This window comes from Macaca nemestrina, chromosome 18 (genome assembly GCF_043159975.1).
Source record: "Macaca nemestrina isolate mMacNem1 chromosome 18, mMacNem.hap1, whole genome shotgun sequence".
NCBI lineage: Eukaryota > Metazoa > Chordata > Mammalia > Primates > Cercopithecidae > Macaca > Macaca nemestrina.
In genome coordinates this window covers 1091535-1115573 of record NC_092142.1, presented here as the reverse complement: position 1 = coordinate 1115573, position 24039 = coordinate 1091535, and the positions used below count along the sequence as shown (strand labels likewise).

Here is a 24039-nt window from a genome sequence, read left to right as displayed (position 1 = left end):
TGGGTGAAACAGCAAAACTCCGTCTCAAAAAATTTTAAAAAGAGACTGGGCACGGTGGCTCACACCTGTAATTCTAGCACTTTGGGAGGCCAAGGCGGGTGGATCACCTGAGGTCGGGAATTTGAGACCAGCCTGAGCAACATGGAGAAGCCCAGTCTCTACTAAAAATACAAAATTAGCCCAGCATGGTGGCGCATGCCTGTAATCCCAGCTACTCAGGAAGCTGAGGCAGGAGAATCGCTTGAACCCGGGAGGCGGAGGTTGCAGTGAGCCAAGATCGCACCACTGCACTCCAGCCTGGGCAAGAAGAGCAAAACTCCATTTCAAAACGTTTTGAAAAAAGAAAGAGGGCAACTGGTTGAACAAGTGTGTCAGGCACTGAGCATTCGGTGGGGACTGAGCCAGAATGTGATTCCTGCCCTGGTGGAATTCACACTCGTATGTGACCAACAACCAGTAAACAAACGAATGGGTGGTGACAAGTGCCGTGGAGGCCACAGTGATGGAAAGGCCCATTAGGACAGTGGTCAGGGAGGTCCTCTCTGTGGAGGAGGCATCGCATGCGCAATGTCCCCGAGACAGGAAAGGGCTTGGTGGGCTGGGAATGGGGGTGGAAGTTGCTGTGGCTGGAGGTACACAGGGGAAGGCAGAGGCCAGGTGTTGGGGGTTCATTCACAGCAGAGTGGGAGCTGCCAGAGGCCTCAGGCAGAAGACCTGGTACCTGACTTCCGTGCGGGTTTCAGATCAGAGGGGAACGACGGACCCAGGAAAGCTGTTGGGAGGCTGCTCCTGAGGTCGCAGGAGTGAGGAAGGAGGGGAAGCTCGGAACCTGTCGAGGGATGACCAGACGTCATGATGAACCTGGGGATTGGAATAGGAGATGGTATTAACATACTGAAATTGAGACTTAAAAAACACAGACCAGGCGCGGTGGCTCACACCTGCAATCCCAGCAGTTTGGGAGGCTGAAGCCAGAGGATCGCTTGAGTTCAGGAGTTTGAGAGCCGCCTGGCCAACATGGTGAAACCTCGTCTCTACTAAAAATACAAAATTAGCCGGGCGTGGTGCTGGGCGCCTGTAGTGCCAACTACTCGGGAGGCTGAGGCAGGAGAGTCGCTTGAACCTGGGAGGTGGAGCTTGCAGTGAGCCGAGGTCCCGCCACTGTACTCCAGCCTGGGCGACTGAGCGAGACTCCGTTTAAATAAATAAATAAACAACACACAAGCACAGCACCGAAGCGCAATGGCGACGCTCAGGGAGGCCCGCAGACTCCAGTCCTGGGCCTCTCCCGGCCTCAGCCAACGCAGCTTCCAGACCCGGAACTTTCGTGGTGTGGGGCGAGAGTCTGTTCCCACTACCTGAACGGGGAGGGTAAGGACGGACCACTTCCGGCGAGGGGCGGGAAAGACAGCGTCTTCCGGCGCGGCGGTTCCGGATAGCCGTGCGCTTTTAGTAAAAGATTGGGGTTCGCGCGGCGAGAACGGCTGCCCCGGGCCCTCTGGTTCTCGTCCCGCAGCGTCCGCTCTCCCGCGCCACTGCGCCGGGGAACCTCTGCGCCGCTCCCAGGAACCCTATTCTCCGGGTCGCCGGCTTCTCTCCTGCCTCCGGTCCCGCCAGACACCTCGAGCTTCTTGAGTAGCTCGGTCCTTGATGTCCCTCTGGGCCCTTCTCGCGTCTAATGCCTGAGCCCTCGGGCCCCTCTAGCCCTCTGTTCCCTCCCCTCTTTTGTTCCTCCCTAGAGCCCCGCCGCCCTCGGAGGCCCCCAGGGCTGACAGTGCGGACGGCGGGAGTTTCCTCGCTCCCCTGCTGGGATTGACTGACCGAGGGTTTAGTGACTGCCCGGATCTGGCTGATAGGGGGACCGAGAGGTGGCCTGGGCCGGGAATGTCCAGCTAGGGTCTTCCATGGAAGTCAGACATGAAACTGACAGGCCTAAGGGAAGCTAGGGAGCCCTCTCACCGCTCAGCCAGGGTGATGGACTGGACTGACGGACTCCAGTGAATTTGAGCTTGCCTGTCAGGCTGATCGGTTGATAGACAGCCCTGGACTGGCTCACTAAAACTGACCAGCCCGGGCCCAAGCGGTTCTGGGGTCCCAACCTGGGTGAAAGGTCTGAACTGATGACCCACCCAGGCTGACCAGACCAGCCCACCTCACTGACCTCCTAACCCCTGACCTCATCACCTGTGCAGCCATGGAGAAGATGTCCCGTGTGACCACAGCCCTGGGTGGCAGCGTGCTGACGGGTCGCACCATGCATTGCCACCTGGACGCTCCCGCCAATGCCATCAGTGTGTGCCGTGACGCAGCCCAGGTGGTCGTGGCAGGCCGTAGCATTTTCAAGATCTATGCCATCGAGGAGGAACAGTTCGTGGAGAAGCTGAACCTGCGTGTGGGGCGTAAGCCTTCACTTAATCTGAGCTGCGCTGACGTGGTGTGGCACCAGATGGATGAGAACCTGCTGGCCACAGCAGCCACCAATGGTGTGGTGGTCACGTGGAACCTGGGCCGGCCGTCCCGCAACAAGCAGGACCAGCTGTTCACAGAACACAAGCGCACGGTGAACAAAGTGTGCTTCCACCCCACTGAAGCCCACGTGCTGCTCAGTGGCTCCCAGGATGGCTTCATGAAGTGCTTTGACCTCCGCAGAAAGGACTCTGTCAGCACCTTCTCGGGTGAGGCCACAGAGGCGGGTCAGGGCAGGTGGGCATCTCTGCCAGTGCCCAGCCTGTCCATGCAGGTGGAGAAGGGCTCCGTGCATCAGAGGCCCTCAGGATCACTCAGAGGGCTTTCTCAGGGGGAAAGGGAATCAGCACGGGAGGGTTGGGGCAGGTTGGGCTGGACTGCATGTGAGCCAGGGCAGTGAAGTGGGAAGAGGCAAGAGATGAGACCAACAGAAATTGAGGCTCGCTGTGGGGTAAGGGAGGGCAGAGCCCCAGCGGTCTCCCAGCCATCCCCGGTGATGAGCAGAGAGCCACTGCATGACTCTCTTCCCTCACCTCGGAGCTGCAGAGGCTGCCTCATAGCAGGAGGTCCACCAGGACTTCCAGGTTTCCTGGCCCAGGGAGGCAGAGGAGGTGGGTTTGCTGTCCAGTGCCCCGGGACCCTTTTCCTAACAGGCCCAGCTCCCCGATGGCTGACCTGAACCAGCTCTCCCTTGTTCACCTGGAGGAAACTAGGTATGAAGCACAAGGCGGAGCCCTCAAGGGACTCAGAGAATTTACGGGCCACTTTAGACAGATCCTGGCCAGGCACGGTGGCTCACGCCTGTAATCCCAGCACTTTGGGAGGCTGAGGCGGGCCGATCATGAGGTCAGGAGATTGAGACCACCCTGGCTAACACGGTGAAACCCCATCTCTACTAAAAATACAAAACAAAAAATTAGCCAGGCCTGGTGGCACGCGCCTATAATCCTAGCTACTCGGGAGGCTGGGGCAGGAGAATGGCTTGAACCTGGGAGGCGGAGATTGCAGTGAGCCAAGATCATGCCACTGCACTCCAGCCTGGGTGACAGAGGGAGACTCCATCTCAAAAAAAAAAAAAGACACATCTTGAACTGCCTCCCCTGGAGGGCCCTAGAGGAAGGTTGGGTACCGCCCTCGAAGTCTCTTGGTGTGGTGGTGCCCTAGGGTGGACCTGGACCCTGACTCATCCAGTCCTTTGGGGCGGACCAGGCAGTTCCAGCTTCAGGTGAAGGGACTGGGCCGAGGCTGGGGCACCCTCGTCAACACCTCCTTGCGCCTCCCACAGGGCCGTGAGGGTGGGTTATGGCCAGGCGGGTTCCTGCTCCGGCCTCCCACAGGGCCGTGGGATGGGTTATGGCTAGGTGGGTTCCTGCTCGGGCCTCCCACAGGGCCATGGGAGTGCGTTATGCCTGGGTGGGTTCCTGCTCGCCCAGTGCTCAGCTGCTGCATCCTGAGGATGCACCACAGCTTTGCTCAGGGACCGATGCAGGATGCAGAATCTAGGGCAAATGAGGCCTGGGAGTATGTGTTAAAAACCACCTGGCGTCCTGCTCCCGGGCCCAGGCTCTTGTGGCGACTGCGTGTGGCTGCTTTCTTGGGCAGATCTTGGGGATGTCCAGTCTACCCTCTGGGCCTCTGTTCTGAGCCACAGGCAGGTGTGTGACACCATGCCACAGCTGCTCTGAGGGTGCACCTCGTGGGCCAGCCCCGTCACCTCCCCTGCATCGATCCCCTGCCTGCAGGCCAGTCTGAGAGCGTGCGGGATGTGCAGTTCAGTATCCGGGACTACTTCACCTTTGCTTCCACCTTCGAGAATGGCAACGTGCAGCTCTGGGACATCCGGCGTCCCGACCGGTGTGAGAGGATGTTCACAGCCCACAATGGACCCGTCTTCTGCTGCGACTGGCACCCCGAGGATAGGTGTGGCATGGGGTGCAGGGGGCAGCAGGTTGACAGTAAGCTCTCACTGCCTCAGACTTGTGAGTCAGTCCGGAGCAGCAGAGCTAGGGGGTCCCCTCTCCACAGGAAAGGCCACTGAGGGTTTGGGTGGGCCTTCCCACAGGGGCTGGTTGGCCACAGGAGGGCGCGACAAGATGGTGAAGGTCTGGGACATGACCACACATCGTGCCAAGGAGATGCACTGTGTGCAGACCATCGCCTCAGTGGCCCGTGTCAAGTGGCGGCCTGAGTGCCGCCACCACCTGGCCACGTGCTCCATGATGGTGGACCACAACATCTACGTCTGGGATGTGCGCCGGCCCTTCGTGCCAGCTGCCATGTTTGAGGAGCACCGAGACGTCACTACGGGAATCGCCTGGCGCCACCCCCACGACCCCTCCTTCCTGCTGTCTGGGTCCAAGGATAGCTCACTGTGCCAGCACCTGTTCCGCGATGCCAGCCAGCCTGTCGAGCGTGCCAACCCCGAGGGCCTCTGCTACGGCCTCTTCGGGGACCTGGCCTTCGCCGCCAAGGAAAGCCTAGTGGCTGCCGAGTCGGGGCGCAAGCCCTACACTGGCGACCGGCGCCACCCCATCTTCTTTAAGCGCAAGCTGGACCCTGCCGAGCCCTTCGCAGGCTTGGCCTCCAGCGCCCTCAGTGTCTTTGAGACAGAGCCGGGTGGCGGCGGCATGCGCTGGTTTGTAGACACAGCTGAGCGTTACGCGCTGGCTGGCCGGCCACTGGCAGAGCTCTGTGACCACAATGCAAAGGTGGCTCGAGAGCTTGGCCGCAACCAGGTAGGTAGGTGTTGAGCCTGGGGGCCCCGGGGCCATGACCTCAGGGCAGGGGCTTGTTCATCTGTCAGCTGTGCCCACCCCCCGACCTCAAGCTCCGCAGTGGATTCCAGCCGGTCACACCAACAGCCCTTGCCCCGATCGCTGAGGGTGTCAGGATCACACAGGGCCAGGGCTCCAGGGTGGGCCAGACCCGGGACTGTCCTCTGTGGGGTGGTCTCGGGAGTCGTGTGACTCAAGCTTTCTGTTCTGCCCTCTTGTTTCTGGAGCTCTCCCCGCACCAGCAGTGGTGGAGCTGTGAGCTGCCGCTCCCATGCCCATCTCTGGCTGCCCCACAGGTCCCCACCACCCAGTTCTGTTTCCCTCTGTGCTGTTCTAGGGCAGTGCCTGAGATTTTTGTCTTTCCTATGAGCCTCAGCTTTCCTACTTGGGGTGGGCCTGGACATTGGGTACCTGGGGCAGCTGAATGCTGAGGGCTTGTGATTCTGTCCAGGCAGAGGGGGACCTGCATGGGGTGCTGGGTGTCCAGGACGCCCACAAGTGACCAGTGCCCGCCCCTAGGTGGCGCAAACGTGGACCATGCTGCGGATCATCTACTGCAGCCCTGGCCTGGTGCCCACTGCGAACCTCAACCACAGCGTGGGCAAGGGTGGCTCCTGTGGCCTGCCCCTCATGAACAGGTAGATGCCGGGGGCAGCTCTCCCCAGGGGCTGGGGCTGCTCGAGCCCCCCCCACCCATGGGCCCTTCCTGCCCCCAGTTTCAATCTGAAGGATATGGCCCCAGGGTTGGGCAGTGAGGCGCGGCTGGACCGCAGCAAAGGAGATGCACGGAGCGATACAGTTCTGCTCGACTCCTCGGCCACACTCATCACCAACGAGGGTAGGCTGGGGTGCTGACGGGAGAGGGGTGGGGGTGTCCCAGAGGACCCTGAACGCCCACCCCATTGTCGGGCAGATAACGAGGAAACCGAGGGCAGCGACGTACCTGCCGACTACCTGCTGGGTGATGTGGAGGGTGAGGAGGACGAGCTGTACCTGCTGGATCCAGAACACGCCCACCGTGAGTGGGGGTCTGGGCAGGGTGGGGTTCAGAGGTGAATGGAGGACAGAGACTCAGAGCTGCTGCTGGTCCCTGCCTCCCAGCCGAGGAGCCTGAGTGTGTGCTGCCGCAGGAGGCCTTTCCACTGCGCCACGAGATCGTGGACACGCCTCCCGGGCCCGAGCACCTGCAGGACAAGGCCGACTCCCCGCACGTGAGCGGCAGCGAGGCGGATGTGGCCTCCCTGGCCCCCGTGGACTCCTCTTTCTCGCTCCTGTCTGTCTCACACGCACTTTACGACAGCCGCCTGCCACCTGACTTCTTCAGCGTGCTGGTGCGCGACATGCTGCATTTCTACGCTGAGCAGGGCGACGTGCAGATGGCTGTATCTGTGCTCATTATCCTGGGTGAACGGGTGCGCAAGGACATCGACGAGCAGACCCAGGTGTGTGGTGGGCGGGGCCTCCCCCCTCTGCAGCGCCGCCCCTGGCACCCAGATCCTGACCACCGGGCGCTCCCTCCCCCAGGAGCACTGGTACACTTCCTACATCGACCTACTGCAGCGCTTCCGCCTCTGGAACGTGTCCAACGAGGTGGTCAAGCTGAGCACTAGCCGCGCCGTCAGCTGCCTCAACCAGGCCTCCACCACCCTGCACGTCAACTGCAGCCACTGCAAGCGGCCCATGAGCAGCCGGGGCTGGGTCTGCGACAGGTGGGGCAGTGGGGTTGGGAGCTGGGGCAGGGGCCTGCAGGCAGCACAGGAGCCCCCGCTCAGGCGCCCTCCCTCCTGCCCGCCCCCAGGTGCCACCGCTGCGCTAGCATGTGTGCCGTCTGCCACCACGTGGTCAAGGGTCTGTTCGTGTGGTGCCAGGGCTGCAGCCACGGCGGCCACCTGCAGCACATCATGAAATGGCTGGAAGGCAGCTCCCACTGTCCCGCGGGCTGCGGCCACCTCTGCGAGTACTCCTGACGGGGCATCTGCTGGGCTTGCCTGGGGCCCGGGGACCTGACTGCCCGGCCGACCGCGTGCAGAACTCCGCGTGGTCTTGTGCCCGAGACGGGCGGAGGCTGAGACCCCAATAAAGGAAGTGGAGCCACTGTCAGCACTGCGTGTCACCCCATCGCGCGGCGGGTATGCCCGCCGTATGCCCGCGGTGCTGCTGGCGGGCTGGGGCTTTCGGCGCTGTCGCCATGGTAACCGGCGGCGCCAATAGTCGCTCTCTGGCCGCCTTCCCCGCGTTCCCGTAGAGGCCTCTTCCGGGGCGGGCCAAAGGAGGTCACTTCCGGGGTCCGTCCCGGCTGCCGGCCGTTGCCACGACGACGAAGCTGCCGGCCAATGGTTGGCGGACGGGCCCGAGGTTCCCGGCGTGCAACGCGGGTGTCTGAGGGCGCCGGGCTCATGGCGCCGGCGTCGCGGCTGCTCGCGCTCTGGGCGTTGGCGGCTGTGGCTCTACCGGGCTCCGGGGAGGAGGGCGACGGCGGGTGGTGAGCGGCCCGGGAGGGGCCGGGGCGGTGGGGGCACGTGCGGCGGGCGGGGCGCGGGCTGACCCAGCTGTGCCCGCAGGCGCCCGGGCGGGCCGGGGGCCGTGGCGGAGGAGGAGCGCTGCACGGTGGAGCGTCGGGCCGACCTCACCTACGCCGAGTTCGTGCAGCAGTACGTGCTTCCTTGATCGCGGAGGTCGGGCTCTGTTCACACGCCCGTCTGCCCGGACCGCCCAAGGCCGCCTTCCCTGATCTCGCGCGCGCGTGTGGGGCGGGGGCGGCGAGGGTGACGGTCGGACCTGGCCGCGACTCTGCACTTCTTTCCAGGTACGCCTTCGTCAGGCCCGTTATCCTGCAGGGACTCACGGACAACTCGGTGAGCGCGCGCCCGTCCCCGGCCACTCTTGCCCCTGCTGGGTCCGGCCACTAAGCCCTCTCCCCGCCCCCGCAGAGGTTCCGGGCCCTGTGCTCCCGCGAAAGGCTGCTGGCCTCGTTTGGGGACAGAGTGGTCCGCCTGAGCACCGCCAACACCTACTCCTACCAGAAAGGTGAGCGGCCCCGCCCCTGCGCCCGCCCGTGTGCCAGCACCGGGACGGCTGGACCAGCCGGTCCTGACCCGTCTCTCTCCTGCAGTGGACTTGCCGTTCCAGGAGTATGTGGAGCAGCTGCTGCACCCCCAGGACCCCACCTCCCTGGGCAATGGTGAGTCAGCCCTAGGTGGCGGTAGGGGGTGGGGACGCCTGGAGTTTCCAGGTGCCAGGATCCCTGCCCCCACCGTCTCTACTGGCAGACACCCTGTACTTCTTCGGGGACAACAACTTCACCGAGTGGGCCTCTCTCTTTCGGCACTACTCCCCACCCCCATTTGGCCTGCTGGGAACCGCTCCAGCTTACAGCTTTGGAATCGCAGGTGAACGCTGCTCAGGACTGGGGAGGAGTGAGGCTTCTGAGGGTGGGTACAAAATGGCTTGGTCACCAGGTGCTCATAACCCCACAGGAGCTGGCTCGGGGGTGCCCTTCCACTGGCATGGGCCCGGGTTCTCGGAGGTGATCTACGGCCGTAAGGTCAGCACAGGGTTGGGGTTGAGCCTTGGGGCTCGGTGACCAAAACAGGCAAGGGTGACGCTGCTGCTCCTGCCCCCAGCGCTGGTTCCTCTACCCACCTGAGAAGACACCAGAGTTCCACCCCAACAAGACCACGCTGGCCTGGCTCCGGGACACATATCCAGCCCTGCCACCGTCTGCACGGCCCATGGAGTGTACCATCCGGGCTGGTGAGGTCAGTGGCTGGCAGGAGAGGGCCAGGCCAGGCCAGAGGCCCCCAGCTAATCTGTGCTGCACCCCTTTTCTCCACCAGGTGCTGTACTTCCCTGACCGCTGGTGGCATGCCACACTCAACCTTGACACCAGCGTCTTCATCTCCACCTTCCTCGGCTAGCCAAAGCAGCTGGCAGGCATGCCTGCCACACACCAGCACGTCCCATCTCGTGCTCATGGATTTTATTACACAGACAGTGGCGGCAGTGGCTTCAGCCCAGCCCACCCTCACCTGCTTTTCCAGCCCACAAAGGGGGACAATCACGGCCCAGCAAGAGCTATGCTGAGAGGGGGAATAGTCCAGAGCCCAACAGCAGAACTTGAACTTGGAAGGGGCCAGGGTGGCCAGCAACACAAACTATGTACAAGGGTGGAGGGCTTCCGCCCAGGGCTCTCCTGGACCAGGATGCTGGGCAGGGCAAGGAATCTCAATAGTCCTCCACCCAGCCATTCTCAGAGATGAATGCGTCGATAACTTCCTTCATGGCCAGGTTGGGGATGAGCTGTTCCTGGGTCAGGGGGCTCCGGGTCACGGGGTCAAAATGACCCACGCGCTGCAGTGACAAGAAGGGCAGAGGGCAGTCAGTGGGCCCAGGACCATGCTGCTGGCCCTGCTCCCCCAGCCGCAGCCTCACCTGCAGGTGCTCCTCGATGTCCTTGCGGTCGTAGGTGATGCCACTGGGCGTGATGCACGGCTCCCGCATCAGCTCAAAGCTGATCTTACCACACAGGTAGTCGGGGATGTCACGCTTCTGTGGCACAGGGGCACACGATCAGAGGCTGGGAAGGGGCACTGCTCCAGCACCTGCCACCCACCGCAGCAAGTGACAGACACTCACCTTCCTCTTCTCGTCCACCTGAGAGAAGAGCTCGTCCATGTCTGCCATGTACTTGTCCTGTGAAGAGTTGAGCACTGCACTTGTGCGGGACACCCCACCTCCCTCCTCCATGGGGCACAGACCCAACACAAGGCGGGGATGCTCCCACGCCAGGTGCACACACACAGACCCACATGTGGGAGGGGGGCACCCTCACATGCTTAGCCTCAATGCAGGCCTGCTGGGCCCGGACGTGGCTGTCGTCCTCATCACCCTCGTGGTTCCGCTGGCACTCTTCCAGCTCCCTGGGGGTTGACCAGGAGCCAGTAAGAGATGGACCTGGCCAGATGTCTGACCACACCCCAACCTCAGGGCTAACATTCATGCTTCTTCCCCACGTTTTCTGCTCGCCAGTAAAACCTTCAATAAACGCTCATGTTGGTAGTTGGTGATTCAGAATTATCCCAAGACAGGGCGACCTGGGGTGAGGGTCCCACCTCTCACGCTCCGCGGCAATGAGCCTGGAGAGGTAGGAGTGCAGCTCGCTCTCCTGGTGGATGCGCCGCTCCTCGATGCTATTCCAGCGCTTCTTCTTCGCGATTCGAAGAGCGCTGGGGATGTCGTCCCCGAAGTTCAGCCGCTGCTCCTTGGCCAGGCTGTAAGCTGGGGAACGGGGGCTTCAGGTCACTCTCTGGCCAGTCCACCCGCCTGGCCCCAGGGGCCCCACAACCGGGCAGCTTGTCAGCCAACCTCGCTGCAGATTGGCGATGGCCTCATCATAGCTCTCCATCTCCAGCTGGCACTGCCCCAGGAAGAAGTGCGCCTTCACAGACTGCCCGTCCAGTTCCAGGGCGCGCCGGCAGTCGGCCAGGGCCTGCTCGTGCTGCTGCATCTTCAGGTAGCACAGGGCACGGTTGGTGTAATATACGGCCACCAGCGGGTTCCGGGTCTAGGGACCAAGGCCGGGCCAGCCGCATGAGGGTGTAGGCTCAGCGCGCCCCCTCTGTCCCACGGCCCGTCCCAGCTTCTGCGCTCTGGCTAGAATCAAGAAACTAGGCTTCTCAGTCGTCAAAGCCCCTGGATCCAAGGATCTGCAGACAGTGGAGTACTGGCTGAGCCTATCCGCTTGACTCCACTTGGTTTTGTAAAGTTTTCCAAATCTTTGGAGAGTCCAGGCTTTGGACCTGGGATCCTCAAGGGGCGAGGGCCCCTGCCCTCCCCCCGACCCGGCCGGCCTCCATCCAGCATCCCACCCTCGTTCTCCGACACCCGGCGCTGGGCTCGGGAACCACGGCTGGGCTTTAGGAGCCCAGGACATGCCCCGCAGAGGAACCAGACCCTCGGTGGGGCCAGCCGGGCACGGGCCCGGCCCTCCCCGGCGCCGCCGCCGCCGCCGCCGCCGCCCTTCCCGCGCGAGCGCACTCACGATCGCGCGGCCGTAGCAGGCCGCCGCCTCCGGGTACTTTCGGCCCACGAACAGACGGTTGCCCTGCTCCTTGAGCTCCTGCGCACTCGGGCTCTTCTCGGGGCTTCCGCCGCCAGCGCCCAGCCGCGCGCCGCCCTCCTTCTCCTCCTTGCCCTTCATGGCGCCGCGCGGCACGGCCTGGGCTGCGCTCCCAAGCTCCGCGCCTGGCGGCCCAGCGCCTGCAGCCCGAGCCCCGCAGCCCGAACCCGCGATCCTCTCGGGCCCGGCCCAGCTCCACCGCCGGAACTTCCGGCCGGGGGCGGGACCAGCGGGGACGCACGGGTGGGGGCGAGTGGGGCTGCGCGTGCGCCCAATCAGCCTGGACGGGGACGCTAGGCCCGCGGCGTCGGGGGCTGGGAGGAACACTCCGTTTCCCTCGCTCGGCGCTCTTAAGGGTCGGCGTTCGCGGAGGCCCTGGCCCGCCCTGCTGAGGCCTCTTCGGAACCGGCCTCGGCGGCGACCGCCACACACATTCGACTTTCCCAGTGAGATGCCTTGGTTCGCTGAGGGCGCACTCCCCCAACAGCCTGTCCCGACCACCTGGCGTTCCGCCCCCGCCGCAACGCGCAGAGACCCCTCCCCAAGCAGCGGTCCCCATCCAGAGGCCCTTCCCCCGGCAGCCAGCCCCGCCCCCAGCAGCCCGCCCCATCGGCAGACGCCCCGCCCCAGCAGCCCGCCCCATCGGCAGACGCCCCGCCCCCAACAGGCCGCCCCACCCAGAGGCCCCGCCCCCAGCAGCCAGCCCCTACCCAGAAGTCCCGCCCCCAGCAGCCGGCCCCGCCCCCGGCAGCCGGCCCCGCCCCTCCGCGTGAACATAGTGGCTTCCCGCGCTGTTGGGTGTAAGGACCCCAGTCGCTGGGCCGCCATTCCGGAGCGCCATCGAGAGGTCCTACGGGCGCGCGCGGACCCCCGAGTGCGGCTGGAAGCCCTGGGCCGTTGGTAGAGTGGAAGGGGATAAAGGGATCGGTGGGCGAGCGTCCCCTGTGGCCGGACCTCCCCTCACCGCCCTTCCCCAGGTATCGGGAGGAGTTGCCAGCGGCCATCAGGGGCAGAGCGGAGAGCATGTGACAGGGAGCTGGAGCAGCTGCTGGCCTGGAAGCTGGCGGCGAGGGGCGGCCCGCCTCGAGGGCGGGGCCTCCGTGGGGCGGGTCTTCATCGGGGCATGGCATCGGCGGGGCGGGGCCTCCAGAGCTGGTCTTCGTGGGGGCGGGGCCTCCCTGTGGGTCCACCACCCCGGGCACCCTGACCTGGCTTCTCACAGCAGCTGGTGACCACCAATCCCCCTGAGCTGGCTGTGCACTGTTCGACCACCACCTTCTGCCTCCTGCCAGATGTGGGGGCCGCGGTCACCCAGCTGTCTGCCCTCTGCGGTGTGGACCCACCACAGTCACAGCCTCAGGTGAGTTCGGTGGGCACGACTTGGGTACATAAGCGTCCTTGTCTGTGAAGCAGACAGTCTGGGCCCTTGTGTGTCTCTAGGACCAGGAGTCGGAGCCAGAGCTTGTCCTGATGGGGTGTCTGGCTGCTTCTCCTCGCTGCTCACAGCAGTCCTGGTGCCTGGAGCTCGAGATGGAGGCCTTCATGTCAGATGAGGCAGTGGTCACAGTGCCCGGCCTGCCGGCCCCACAGTACACCCTCAGGTACTACCTGCTGTACCTGGGCCAGGTTCAAGAGTGGGCCACAGCTCTGAGCCAAGGTGAATGAACTGTGTGTGGGCAGGCTGGGGTGGCCCGTGCCCCTGGGCCTGAGTCTGTGTGCTCCCCACCTAGTGGAGACAGCACTGTGGACCTGGGCCGTGGGGCAAAGGCTGTGCCCAGACCTGCTGCCCAACCTTGGCCCCAGCCTGGCCACCCACGTGGACACTAGGCTAGCCAAGAAGCATGGGACCCAGGCCGAGTGAACTTGGCTATAGTCCAGGCCTGCTCACCTGCTACACAACCTTAGGCCTCCGGGTCTCACTGGATGGCAGGGAGGCTGAAGAGTAGGTCGGCCACTATGGGAGCTCAATAAACACTTCCCAGACTCATGCGTGATTACACACCCAGTCTGACCGCACACCCGGCCCCCAGCCCTCCTGGGTGCCTCCAACTCCCATAGACACAGCACCCATGGCCCGGAAACACCTCCCACACCTGACCTCAGGTGCAGAGGTGCACAGGGAGGGAAGTCCAGGCCCTAGTGGTGGGGAGGGCCCTCATGGTCTGTTCAGCAGGTGTGGGGGTCCTGACAAGTCTCCAAAGCCCGGGACAGCCCCCTGGTGCTGTGTAAAATATTTATTAATTATCCAAAAAGGCTCAGACCGCAAGTCCTGGGGGCAGGGGGGTGGCTGGGACAGGGTCTCCTCTGAGGCCACCCACACCCGAGGGGCGCAGCAGCCCTGAGATGTCCGTTCACAAAGGGCAGACGTGAAGGCCCCTGGTGGGCGGCCACCATATGCCGAGCCCTGGCCTCTGCAGCCTCAGGTAGCCGGTCAGGGCGGTGGGGGGATGTGGGCGCCCAGCAGGTCGTAGGCAAAGACGTTCCAGAAGACGGCGAAGAGCAGGAAGGTGCCGTAGGCCAGCAGCACCACCCACCAGCCACACTGGTCCCGCAGGCGCTCCTCGTAGCTACGCAGGATGGTCAGGCCCATGCTCACCCCCACCACCGCGCCCGCCAGGTGCGCCATGAAGCTGGGCTGCGGGCCCGAGGCGGGCAGCGGCGGGGAGAAGCGCAGCCACACGGCCCGGCCCACCTCGGAGCTCACTGCAGAGGGACGCGGCAGGTGGGAGGTGCCCTGGCTGCAGGCTGAGAGGCCCCCCAGCCCTCCCCCCAGCCCCCTACTCACTGCACACCAAGGCCAGCACCATCCTCAGCAACTTGTAGGGACATCTCATCCCAGCCCAGTTCTATGGGGGTGTGCAGATGAGAAGTGGTGAGGCTCACCAGGGGCCCCTCCCCACACCCCCCACCGGGCAGGCCCGTTACCATGACGACGTTGGCCAGGTGTGCTGAGCACAGGGCGTAGACCCCGCCGGAGCCTCCCACCACCGGGGCCCGCATGTCGGTGATGGAGACAGTTAGGGAGCCTGTGTGAGCAAGCGGCGGGTGAGGGTGCAGCCGGCCAGGGCAGGGGGTGGGGGTGCACGCCCGCCTCACCTGCCAGCACGCCTGCCAGGTAGAGCAGGCTGATGCGGAGCAGGCCGTGCACCATCTCCAGGGGCACCCCGATCATCAGCTGCAGGAGAGCGTTGAACCCCAGCTGCTCCAGCCTGGCCACACGGGAGCAAACAGGCACAAGGGGTGGGGTCAGCCGTCCGGCCCCACCCCCAGCCCTCGCCTCAAGTTGCTGCACCTGCCCTGGGGTTTTAGTCTTTCTGATGTAACGGCAGTGCGATGTAACAGCAGTGCAGGGAGGGGGGCTCACCGGGCAGCCGCGCTACTCACCCAACGTGCATGAACATGTAGGTGAGGAAGCGCCAGGCGCGGGCACGGTGCCCAGGGTGGTACACGAGGGGGCTCTTCATGTACTCGGGGTGGTAGGTCTGCAGCACCCACTTGTTGAGGCGGGCCCCGTAGCACAGGAACACGATGATCTGGGGACACGAGTGTTAGGCTGGTCAAGGCCAGGAGCGCCGGAGGCTCCCGGGGCAGCGGCTGGGGGGCCCACCTGGGCAAGGGTGACCGAGGCCATGAACACGGGGGGTGGGCAGCTGCGGTGACGGTAGAAGTACCAGCGGCGGTCCACCTCGCAGGGCAGGATCTCATAGGCCACGTAACGCACAAACCGCTTGTAGACACCTAGGCCCGGCTCGTCCAGCAGCCCGTCCCGGGGCAGTGCCCGCTGTCCATTAGCAATGGCCCGCTTGAAGCTGCTGGAGCGCTTGCTGCTGATCTGGGGACAGGGACCTGAGAGTGGGCCACGGACCTCCCCATGGCACCCCTGCCTGGGAGGCTCGCCCAGCTTCCCGCATCCACAAACCCCCCTGCAGTGAGAAGTCGCCTTCCCGCCTCCTCTGGCCAGGACACCATGCCCCTGCCGCCTGCCCACCGTGGCACTGACCAGGTCCACCAGCTCCTGGTAGCAGACCTGGCCCTGCTCGTTGCTCTGAGCCAGGGCCACCAGCATGTCCAGCTTGGCCGGGTCCAGGGGCAGTTCATGGCTGTGCACCAGGCCAGCGAAGGTGTCCGCACCGATGAAGCCTGTGTTCTCGGGGTCCAGCTGCTGCAGTGAGGAGCCGCCAGCCAAGGCCTGAGTGCAGGCCCGACCCCTGGACCAAAGGGCTGGGCCAGGCTGGCTGCGAGCATCAGGCTCAGGCTCCCAGCACTTTTGGGACAGGTGCCCCGTGCCTGCCTGTTCCCCGGGACCCTGCTTGATCCCAGGAGCTGGCAGGGCACTGGTGCCTGGGTCCCAGTCCTCCAGCTCCTCAGCTGTTACCCCGTCTTCCACCCTACCCATCCTGGAAGGGGAGGGCCAAGGTCCAAGACCAGCCAGCTGCCCGCTCTCCCTCCCTCCCTCCCTTCCTTCCTTCCCCGGACTCTCCCTTCTCCAGCCAGGAGCCCTGGTCCAGTCAGCCCTCTCCTGGGGTCCCAGACACAGGGGCCAAGGTCGTGCAGGGATGGGGTGGGTGCCGAGCGGGGCTCTCGGGGAGCTCGGTCCTGCACAAGCTCAGCTCAGCGGCAGGAGGGCCGCATTGGGGGCGGTGCCAGCTCCCCAGACCACCCCGCGACGCACCTGCTCCTGGATGAGCTGCAGCAGGGAGCTCCTATCCATAGAGCCGGGCCGGGGGCCGGGGTCGGCGGCCGCGGCCGGGAGGGGCTGCTCTGCGGACGACTCCGCTCCGCCCCAGCCGGCCCGCTCCGCCCGCTCCGCTCGGCGCCGCGCTTGGGCCGCGTCACCGAGTCGCCCGCCTGCCCGCCCCTGCCGCACACGCCGCCACGCGCGGCCAAGACACGCGCGCACCCTGCACGCGGACGCACACCCTGGACAGGAACCGCCTCCAGCGAGCACCGCGTCTCAGTGCCGACCCCCACCCCCGCTCTGGCGCAGCTCCAGCACACTGGAGGACCTCCGCGGCAGCCGCTGGTAAATGGAGTCACGGGGGTTGAGGGGGCACCTAAAACCCCCATGTAAGTCCGTTCGCCCTCTCACAGCTCTCCTGGGCTCAGGCCTGTGAGGATGTCACCTCCTCCAGGAAGCCTTCCCTGACCACTGCTTGCCGCCCCCACAGGCTGACCCAGTGCTCCCTGCGGTTCAGGTTCCCACGGCTGCAGCTCCTTTCTTGCGGCAGACACACCCCCTCCTCCTCCTCCCACGCCCCGCCCCACCTAGCACGGCAGCAAGGAAGCCCCTCGCCCTGCATGGCCGCTACAGCCACCTTAGGGTGAGGAAGACCCTGCTTCAGCCGCCTCGGCTCCGACGACCAAGACCAGCCCACTCATCCACACGCTGGGGTGGAGGCCCCGACCGCTCTTGCAACTCCATGAAGGACAGCAAAACCTCCCGCCCTAAGAAGGCGCCAGGGCTGGGCACAGGGGGCATTCCGACACAGAGTGGAACCCCCAGGGGGCAGGGCTGCAGTTGGGATGAGGGGACCTTCTCCTGGGAAGGTGGGCCAACCCCTCCACAATGGAGGTGACAGATAAAACACATGTGACTGCCGGGCACGGTGGCTCACACCTGTAATCCCAGCACTTTGGGAGGTCGAGACGGGCAGATCACGAGGTCAGGAGTTGGAGACCAGCCTGGCCAACATGATGAAACCTGGTCTCTAAAATTGGCTGGGTGTGGTGGCACGTGCCTGTAATCCCAGCTACACAGGAGAACTGCTTGAACCAGGACCCGGGAGGCAGAGGTTGCAGTGAGCCGAGATCACGCCATTGCACTCCAGCCTGGGCAACGAGTGAAACTCTTGTCTCCAAAAAAAAAAGATACATGTGCCTATGGCAGCTCCTCCAAGAGCCACTCAGAGGGCTCCTCCTAGGGTTGCAGTGGTCCCAGAAGGCAGGCCGTGGGGTACAGCGGGCTCAAATAGCATCAGGCGGTAGGTACCTCAGGGGCCATTGCCACAAGCTCCAAGGCAGGGCCCGCATGGGCCAGGACTTGGGAGGGAGCCCCACCTGCCACTCCCTAAAGGCAGACACTGGAGGTGGGGACCAGGCCTTCCGACATGTGTCTGGGTGACTTTGGGAAGGCCATGCCCTGGGTCCCGAGAAGCAGGTATCTGGACTCAAATCCCAGCCTGTCCCTCCTTCTGATCCATCCTGCCTCCCTCCCTTGGGTCAGGGCCCCAGGGTTACCCTGCTCTGTGGCAGGCGGTGACCACATATGGTCACACAAGCCCAGGTTCTTGGCGCAGCTCAGCGAGGCCGACAGGACACTCTGGGGAGTGGGCGGGCAGTGCCGGGGCACACTGGACCCTCAGAAGGGGCTATCAGGAAAACATCTCAGGTACCGGTGCCCCCCAATCCATGCCGGGCACACACCGTCCTCATGCAGTGAGCTCCTACTCCCAGACCGCAAGACCTCCAGGGACACTGGCTCCCAGGCCACAGCGGCCCAGAGTGGACCTTCCAGAGGCCATATGCACATGCCTGAGACCTCAGGACAGTGACCCAGGGACGAAGGAAGGGGTGGCATTTCCAGCCCACATGAAGACAAAGAACACATTCTAGGTTGAATCAAGGCAAGTTGTCTTCAGAGACTGGGATCCCAAAAGACACAGTGAAGTTTAATCAGGAACCCAACCTCCAGTCCCTGCTGCAATCACAGAAATAGCTCCAAACTTGAGGGGGGAACCCCCCCAATGCCTGCTTTTGGCCCAAAGCTCTGCCTTCCAGCCCTCCTCACACCCACTGGCCACCCAGGATCAGGAAAGGGGGGTAGAGCCCTGAGAATTCCAGGTCTGGGGTCACCGGCTCCCACACCTGTGGTCCCCAGCCCAACACACATGATGCCCAGAGGTGGGCAACCCGACAGTGGTGGCCAGCACTCGGGAGCTCCTGCTCAGCCACCTGCCACAGCCCACCCTGGGGGTCTGGCAGGAGCCAGGACAGTGCATGGCAGCCTGAGGCCCTGCTGCAGACCGACTGCCTTCAGAAACAAAAAGTCCGGGCAGAAGGGCATTCCCAGAGTGGCAGCCTGGCCTGCACCCCAGCTGCGCTGCCCCTGCAGAGCCCCAGCAGTGAGCCACACCGTCAGGGGAGGGGACTTAGGTACCAGGGGCCTCACTGGCTCTTCACCAGGACCCTGTAGAGCGAGAAGCTGAGGACTGCGGCCATGGCGGCCCCGAGAACCCCCAGCAGGCCCCGGAGCCAGAAGGAAGAGGGATGCAGCTCTGCGTGGACCAAATGTCTGCAAGAGAAAAGGATCATCTGCAGATGCCTCAGGCACATGTCCCTGGCTTGCTGCTGGGCACCCTCCCATGTCCTGGACTCACAGGGCCTCAGAGCCAGGTTCCCAGACCAGAGGCACAGCCGGCAGAGGCCAGGCCCTGGAGGAGCACGTCTGGACACTGGCTCCCTCTGTCACACAAAGCTCCACCCCGTCTGTCACTCTGGCCCCATTTCCAGGCCTGACACCACAGCTGCCCACTGCCCAGATGACAGACGCTGCCAGTCCCCAGGGCTGTGCTGCCGGGTACCCACGGGAAGGTGGCCATGGTGGCAAGCTGGGTGAAGATGGCAGTGCTGGGCTCGGCTGGGCCAGCACAGGAGAACGGCACAGGAGCTGGTAGCCGGTGCTTGCGGCAAAACTCGGCTGGCGATGGGCCAACCGGCACACCACCTTCGGGCAGATCAGCCTTGGAGGAGACGAAGAGGCAGGGGGTCTGCCCGTCCATGTAATGGTGCTGTGGGCAGAGAGCAGTATGAGGTACAGTCTGGGGTGGCCGAGGCACCCCTGGGGGGAAAGACCCTGCCCCGTGGCCATGTGGCCCTTGCAGGGCCCCACCTTGTAGACGCTGGCACAAGGTGCAAAGGACTTTGGGTCACTGCCATCAAACATCAAGCAGGCAACATCACAGGCGGCGTCCAGCGACGTGGCCAGATCATCTGTGCCCACCTCACACAGCTGGGACAGACAGTGGCCTTAGGGAGGGTCCCTGGGCTCGGTCCCCCTAGGGCCGTGCTGGGCCAGCTCTGCCAAGCAGGCCCGGGTGTCCCTGGGTCCACCCTCAGGCACAGGCCATGCCGCCCCAGCACTCACGATCAAGTACTTCTCCTGTCCGTTGACCTGCACCGTGTCAATGGTGTACCCGGGAGGCTGCTCCCTCGTGTCCTGGTGCTGAGGGAGGTGAGGTCCCGACATTCGCTGGCTCCAGCGCCCCCCAGATTGCCCTGCCCCGCACCTGGAGCCCCTGGGGTGGGGTGGGGGGTCTAGGGTGCTTACCCCCAGGCCGTGGCCGAGGAAGGCCTGTAGGAAGGCAGATTTGCCCACTCCACGGGCCCCCACCACCTTGCATAGGAGAACGCTTCGCAGCGTCTGTCCCTTCTCCTGGTCCAGCCTCTTCTCACGGGTGACTGTGAGGATGGACACAGGTTAGGACGGCCGCCAGGATGCTGGGCCCAGGTCCAGGGAGGTGGATGCCCACCTGTGATGGCGCGAGTCTGCGAGTCCTGATCACAGAGGGTGGGGTAGCCCAGGTAGCCCAGGTGTCCGAGGCAGCTCCGGACGTCCAGGTAGGTCACCAGGCTGGGGGCGGGCGGGAGACACAGTGTTACGGTGGGGAGGGTGGCGCAGCGGGAGGGTGTGGTGTGGGCCACGCTTACGTCCACTGGCAGAGGTATCCGTGCAGGGGCAGCCGGCCGGCCTCTGTGCGGACTGTGCGCAGGAGCTCGGGGCCCCAGGGGGCTGCTGGGAACACACTGAAGAGGCTCTGCAGCTCCATGGGCGAGAGGGCGCCGTCGCGGTCCTGCAGGAGGAAGGAAGCGGTGGCATGTGTGCCGGCGAGGGGCGGGGGCGGGGGCGTCGCCATGCTCTCACCTGGTCATGCTTCTCAAACACCCTCTGCACAAACTGGTAGCCAAGGTGGTTGAGCTCAGTGCTGCAGCCGGGGGGCACGTGGAGCCTGCGGGGAGGCGACAGCCCATCCGGTTCCCAGGAGACTCTGCGCCACCACGCCCGGCACCTCTGTCACCCTGCCGGCCCCGTCTGTGCAGTCGGACCCTCCCTATAGGACCCAGAGGCTCCTGTACGCCCCCAACCCTGCAGCTGCGATGGGGAGGAGGGTGCCTATCTGACTCCAGCACGTGGGAGGCCTGGCTGAGGCCCCCAGGCCACAGTCCAAGCTGCTGACCCCAGCAGGGTGAGCAAGTCACGCATGCGGGATTGGCAAGGGGCCAGCCCCCACCTGACAAAGAGCTCTGTGGATGCTGAGGGGTTCAGAGCACAGCCAGGCAGGGCACTACGCCAGACGGCCTGCTGAGTGAGACCTCCCCTCAGGGAGGGTAGGCCTCGACCCCAGCGCCACTCACGGAGGGAAGAGATAGTCGGCCGTCAGCTCCAGTGCGTCGCTGTAGCCGAAGCTCCGCAGGATGGCCCATGTGGTCTCGTGCCGGCCACGCTGGATGAAGAGCGTGTTCAGGAAGAGGAAACCTGCACCGAGACAGAGCAGGGGGAGCACCAGGCACAGCACCCTCCCCACACTCCCCAGGCACAGGTGGGCACCCGGCCTCACCATCCAGGGTCAGCCGGTCCTCCCACACGCCGCCCGCCACGTTCCTGCACACCACCGTCTTCACGTCCTCCAGGGCCTGCGGGGCCAGGGGGTGCCCGAAGCAGGATTTCTGCCTCCGAGAGAACGTTGCTGGGAGTCAGCCAGTTACCCGGAGACGGCCCGTTCCGGTCACTAACAGCAGCGGAGGTTCGAGGGGGCTGGGCACCGAGGGTGGGGCGGGGGCACACCTGGAAGGCGTTGAGCTCCTCGTCACTGAGCGCCTGGTCCAGGTCCTGATCTGAGAGCCTGAAGATGCGTGTCAGCGCCTGGGCGCACGCGGGCCTCAACTGTGGGGATGTTGGCTCAGCACCCTCAGGCGGCCCGTGCCCACCCACCACGCCACCCAACCCAGCACCCCCCAGGCCCCTGGGGAAGCAGTGTGTGGGGCCCCAGCCAATGCTCACCTGCTTGGCCTCAGGGTCATAGAGGGGGGCTGTGGGGTGCAGGACAGCCTTCTGGGCATAGTAGAACAGCTCTGAGATGTTCCTCAGGTTCTTGGCTGAACACTGGGAAAGCGGGAACAGACTCAGGGGCATGCCCCGGGGAACCGACCGAGGACATGAGGCATGAAGGAGGCCCTGCCCCTAGCTCAGGCCCTCAGCCGAGACCCACTGACCTCCACGCAGGTCTCAATCTCAGGAAACTGGCTCATGATGGGGAGCACGGCCTCCATGGAGCTCCCCGACCGCAGGTCTGACTTGTTGCCCACTAGGATGATGGGCACCCTGGGTTGAAGGCCCATGGTCACCAGGGGCAGGGAAGCCGGGGGTCCCAGCCCCTTCCACATCCCCCTCATTACCTGGGCCCCCGCGTGGTCCCCCCATTCACCAGTGGGATCCACTTAGTTCGAATCTGAAAAGCAAAGCCTGGCTGTGAGGTGAGGCTGCCCGTGGGCACATGGCTCCCAGCTGGAGCTCAAGCCTGGCTCGGAGAGAGCAGAAGCGGGAGGTCAAGGCCCACTGACGGCCCAAGTCCCGGCCACAGGAACAAAGCTGGTGGGAGAAGGCAGGCAGCAGGTGCAGCCTCATCTGTACAACCCCAGTGGCTCCCAAACACCCCCAAGATCACTGGGGCCCGAGCCCAGGGCAGCCTCTGACGCAGGCCCTCTGAGGTTCCCCCTGGGGGTTGGAAACTGGAGAAGAAAGAGGGCTGCTGGCCTAAATGGCTCAGAATGGGGCCGTCCCACACCCTCTGGGGGGAAGTGGGATCACAGGAGAGAGCCTGTGCTCCCCAAAATGCTGTGAGAGATAGCACTGGCCACGGGTTGAGGGTCCACCAGGGGCCACTGTGTCTCTGCCATTGGGGTCTGCACTGAGGGCTCACCTTCTCAATGGTGGCCTCCTCAGAGACGTCGTACACCACGCACACCACGTTTGCCTGAGGGAACAGTGACGAGGCGTGGGTGACAGGGCTGTTGGCTCACCACTGACGATCCTGGCCACTCCATGCCATCTCAAGGCTCCAGGAGGCCCCAGACGCTCACAGGTAGCATGACTGCAGCTGAGGCCGGGAAAGCCCAGCCTTCCCTAAAACCTGCCTCCAGCCTGGTGTTGGCAGAGCAGGCACTGCCCCGTGTCACACTGGCAGCTGCTGCTGAACCCTCAGAGAACCCTCTTCCCCACCCACTGCTAGTGCAGGGACACCAGGCCCCAGCAGCATAGCTGTGGCTGGCAAGACCCTTACAGGAGAGAGCTCAGGACAGACACGGCCACACCTGCAACACTACACCCTGCAAGACAGCCGCTGTTTGGCCCCTGCCTCCCCCCTCCCTGCAGAGTGACAGGACCGCAGTGAGGGGCGCTGGCAGTAGGGTCTGCCAGGTGGCTGGCCTGGGTGGCTGTGGCCTGCGCCCTCGCCTGGGATGTCCCCGGCACACGTGCTCTGGTACTAGGAGCTCCGGGTGCCCGGAGGCCGGGGCGGTGGGCTGGAGTACACAGCAGGGGCAGGTGGCGCACACAGAGCCCACAGAAAGAGCAAACGCTGCTGCCACCTGGGCAGGAGGGAGGGACAGCCCGCGGGGAAGGGCCCTGTTATCCCTGGAGCACCGCTGGACTGAGCGGTGCCGGCTCCCAGCGGGGTGCGCTGTGGGGGCCCCAACAACCCTCAGTGCTGAGGTCACAGAACGATCAGGGCCAAGGACACTCTGAGCACCTCAGTCCAATCCCCCAGCCAGCGAAGCGGATTAGGCCGGGCCCGCGCCCAGCCCCTCCCTCGTCCCGCGCACCACGGGTACCTTGTGGATCTCCTCCCGCAGCTCCTCGTCCGTCTGCTCGGCTTCTAGGGGGAGGAAGAGACCCCACTGCAGACCCAGCAGGCCCGCCGGACCGCTCCGGGCCGGGCCCCCGGGAGGCTATGGCCGCTACCTGAGTAGTCCACGATGTGAGTGGGCACCTTCTCCGGGGTGACGTCCGCGGGGATCGTGATCTCCTCCGCGCGGGGAGGGACCTGCAAGGGACCCGCGCGCTCACCAGGGACCCCAGGCTGGGCCCGCTCCCACCCCCGCGGCGGGCGCGCCCCTCACCTCCTCGGGGAACTCCTCGCCCACCAGGGACAGGATCAGCGACGTCTTCCCCACCTGGGCTGCGCGGGGCAGGGCGGTCAGCGCGGGGACCAAGGTCAAGGCGCCCCCCGACCCCCGAGACCCTCACCTCGCGCCCCGGCCGCCGCAGCTCCGAGACCCCCGGCCCGGCGCCTACCCTCGCCCAGTAACAGGATGCGCACGTCCCGCCTCATGGCTGTCGCCCCGATCCGCTCCCGGCCCCGGAACCGGCCCCGACCCGGTCCTCAGGCTTTCGCTCTGCCCCCGCGCCCGCCCCGCACTTCCGGTACTCGGCCCCGCGCTGGCCCCATGCTTCCGGCCCCGCCAGCACAGCCGCACAAGCGAGCCGGGCGGGCCAGAGCGGCCAGGATGTGCGGCGGCGCCACTACGTGGACGCGCCGGGCACTGCAGGCAGCGCAGGCTCCCGGCGCCAGGCCAACCCTGGCGGGCCGACCGGTCATTGCTTCAGGGCACTACAGGAGCCTTGAC

The 24039-nt window shown here is 64.9% G+C and overlaps 5 protein-coding genes across 17 annotated transcripts; 2 read left to right on the top strand and 3 right to left on the bottom strand.

Moving 5' to 3' along the window:
• The first annotated feature begins 1413 nt into the window (after positions 1-1413).
• Positions 1414-7340, top strand: LOC105485898 (WD repeat domain 24). The gene is made up of 9 exons (XM_011748497.3): positions 1414-2675; positions 4209-4386; positions 4529-5201; positions 5760-5878; positions 5957-6078; positions 6154-6258; positions 6342-6682; positions 6765-6949; positions 7039-7340. The coding sequence occupies exons 1-9, from the start codon at positions 2195-2197 to the stop codon at positions 7205-7207; spliced, it is 2373 nt and encodes a 790-aa protein (XP_011746799.1). The 5' UTR covers positions 1414-2194; the 3' UTR covers positions 7208-7340.
• An 88-nt stretch (positions 7341-7428) lies between these two features.
• LOC105485896 (jumonji domain containing 8) lies at positions 7429-10298 on the top strand. Its single transcript, XM_011748491.3, is given in 10 exon segments — positions 7429-7475; positions 7477-7722; positions 7802-7891; positions 8047-8095; positions 8171-8267; positions 8353-8421; positions 8510-8629; positions 8717-8784; positions 8864-8998; positions 9077-10298. Coding segments are annotated over 10 exon segments (1002 nt in total). The 3' UTR covers positions 9158-10298.
• On the bottom strand, positions 9205-11567 carry LOC105485895 (STIP1 homology and U-box containing protein 1). Of its 2 annotated transcripts, XM_011748487.3 has the most exons (7): positions 11281-11567; positions 10605-10803; positions 10352-10517; positions 10072-10159; positions 9876-9932; positions 9672-9788; positions 9205-9590 (listed from the first exon to the last, which is right to left on the bottom strand). In XM_011748487.3, exons 1-7 carry the CDS (start codon positions 11437-11439, stop codon positions 9465-9467), a joined length of 912 nt encoding a protein of 303 aa, XP_011746789.1. In that variant the 5' UTR covers positions 11440-11567; the 3' UTR covers positions 9205-9464. The 2 variants fall into 2 exon arrangements, with proteins under 2 accessions (XP_011746789.1, XP_070939888.1); XM_071083787.1 differs by having other exon boundaries at positions 9205-9788.
• Positions 11568-13577: 2010 nt separating this feature from the next.
• LOC105485893 (rhomboid like 1) lies at positions 13578-16570 on the bottom strand. Of its 4 annotated transcripts, none has more exons than XM_011748485.3 (8): positions 16031-16570; positions 15359-15517; positions 14966-15190; positions 14743-14891; positions 14455-14567; positions 14284-14384; positions 14144-14204; positions 13578-14061 (listed from the first exon to the last, which is right to left on the bottom strand). In XM_011748485.3, the coding sequence occupies exons 1-8, from the start codon at positions 16067-16069 to the stop codon at positions 13790-13792; spliced, it is 1119 nt and encodes a 372-aa protein (XP_011746787.1). In that variant the 5' UTR covers positions 16070-16570; the 3' UTR covers positions 13578-13789. The 4 variants fall into 4 exon arrangements, with proteins under 4 accessions (XP_011746787.1, XP_011746785.1, XP_011746784.1 ...); XM_011748483.3 differs by having other exon boundaries at positions 15359-15520; positions 16031-16569; XM_011748482.3 differs by lacking the exon at positions 16031-16570 and having other exon boundaries at positions 15359-15792.
• A 1401-nt stretch (positions 16571-17971) lies between these two features.
• Positions 17972-24008, bottom strand: LOC105485901 (ras homolog family member T2). 9 transcript variants are annotated; one of them, XM_011748501.3, is made up of 19 exons: positions 23708-23967; positions 23533-23591; positions 23375-23456; positions 23245-23288; positions 22335-22388; positions 21811-21863; positions 21628-21736; positions 21416-21517; positions 21200-21298; positions 20973-21081; positions 20770-20890; positions 20279-20363; positions 20065-20207; positions 19887-19987; positions 19685-19815; positions 19502-19579; positions 19247-19366; positions 18943-19145; positions 17972-18649 (listed from the first exon to the last, which is right to left on the bottom strand). In XM_011748501.3, exons 1-19 carry the CDS (start codon positions 23742-23744, stop codon positions 18523-18525), a joined length of 1857 nt encoding a protein of 618 aa, XP_011746803.1. In that variant the 5' UTR covers positions 23745-23967; the 3' UTR covers positions 17972-18522. The 9 variants fall into 9 exon arrangements, with proteins under 9 accessions (XP_011746803.1, XP_024649899.1, XP_024649900.1 ...); XM_024794131.2 differs by having other exon boundaries at positions 21628-21719; positions 23708-23810; XM_024794132.2 differs by having other exon boundaries at positions 23533-23586; positions 23708-23810.
• Positions 24009-24039: the final 31 nt, after the last annotated feature.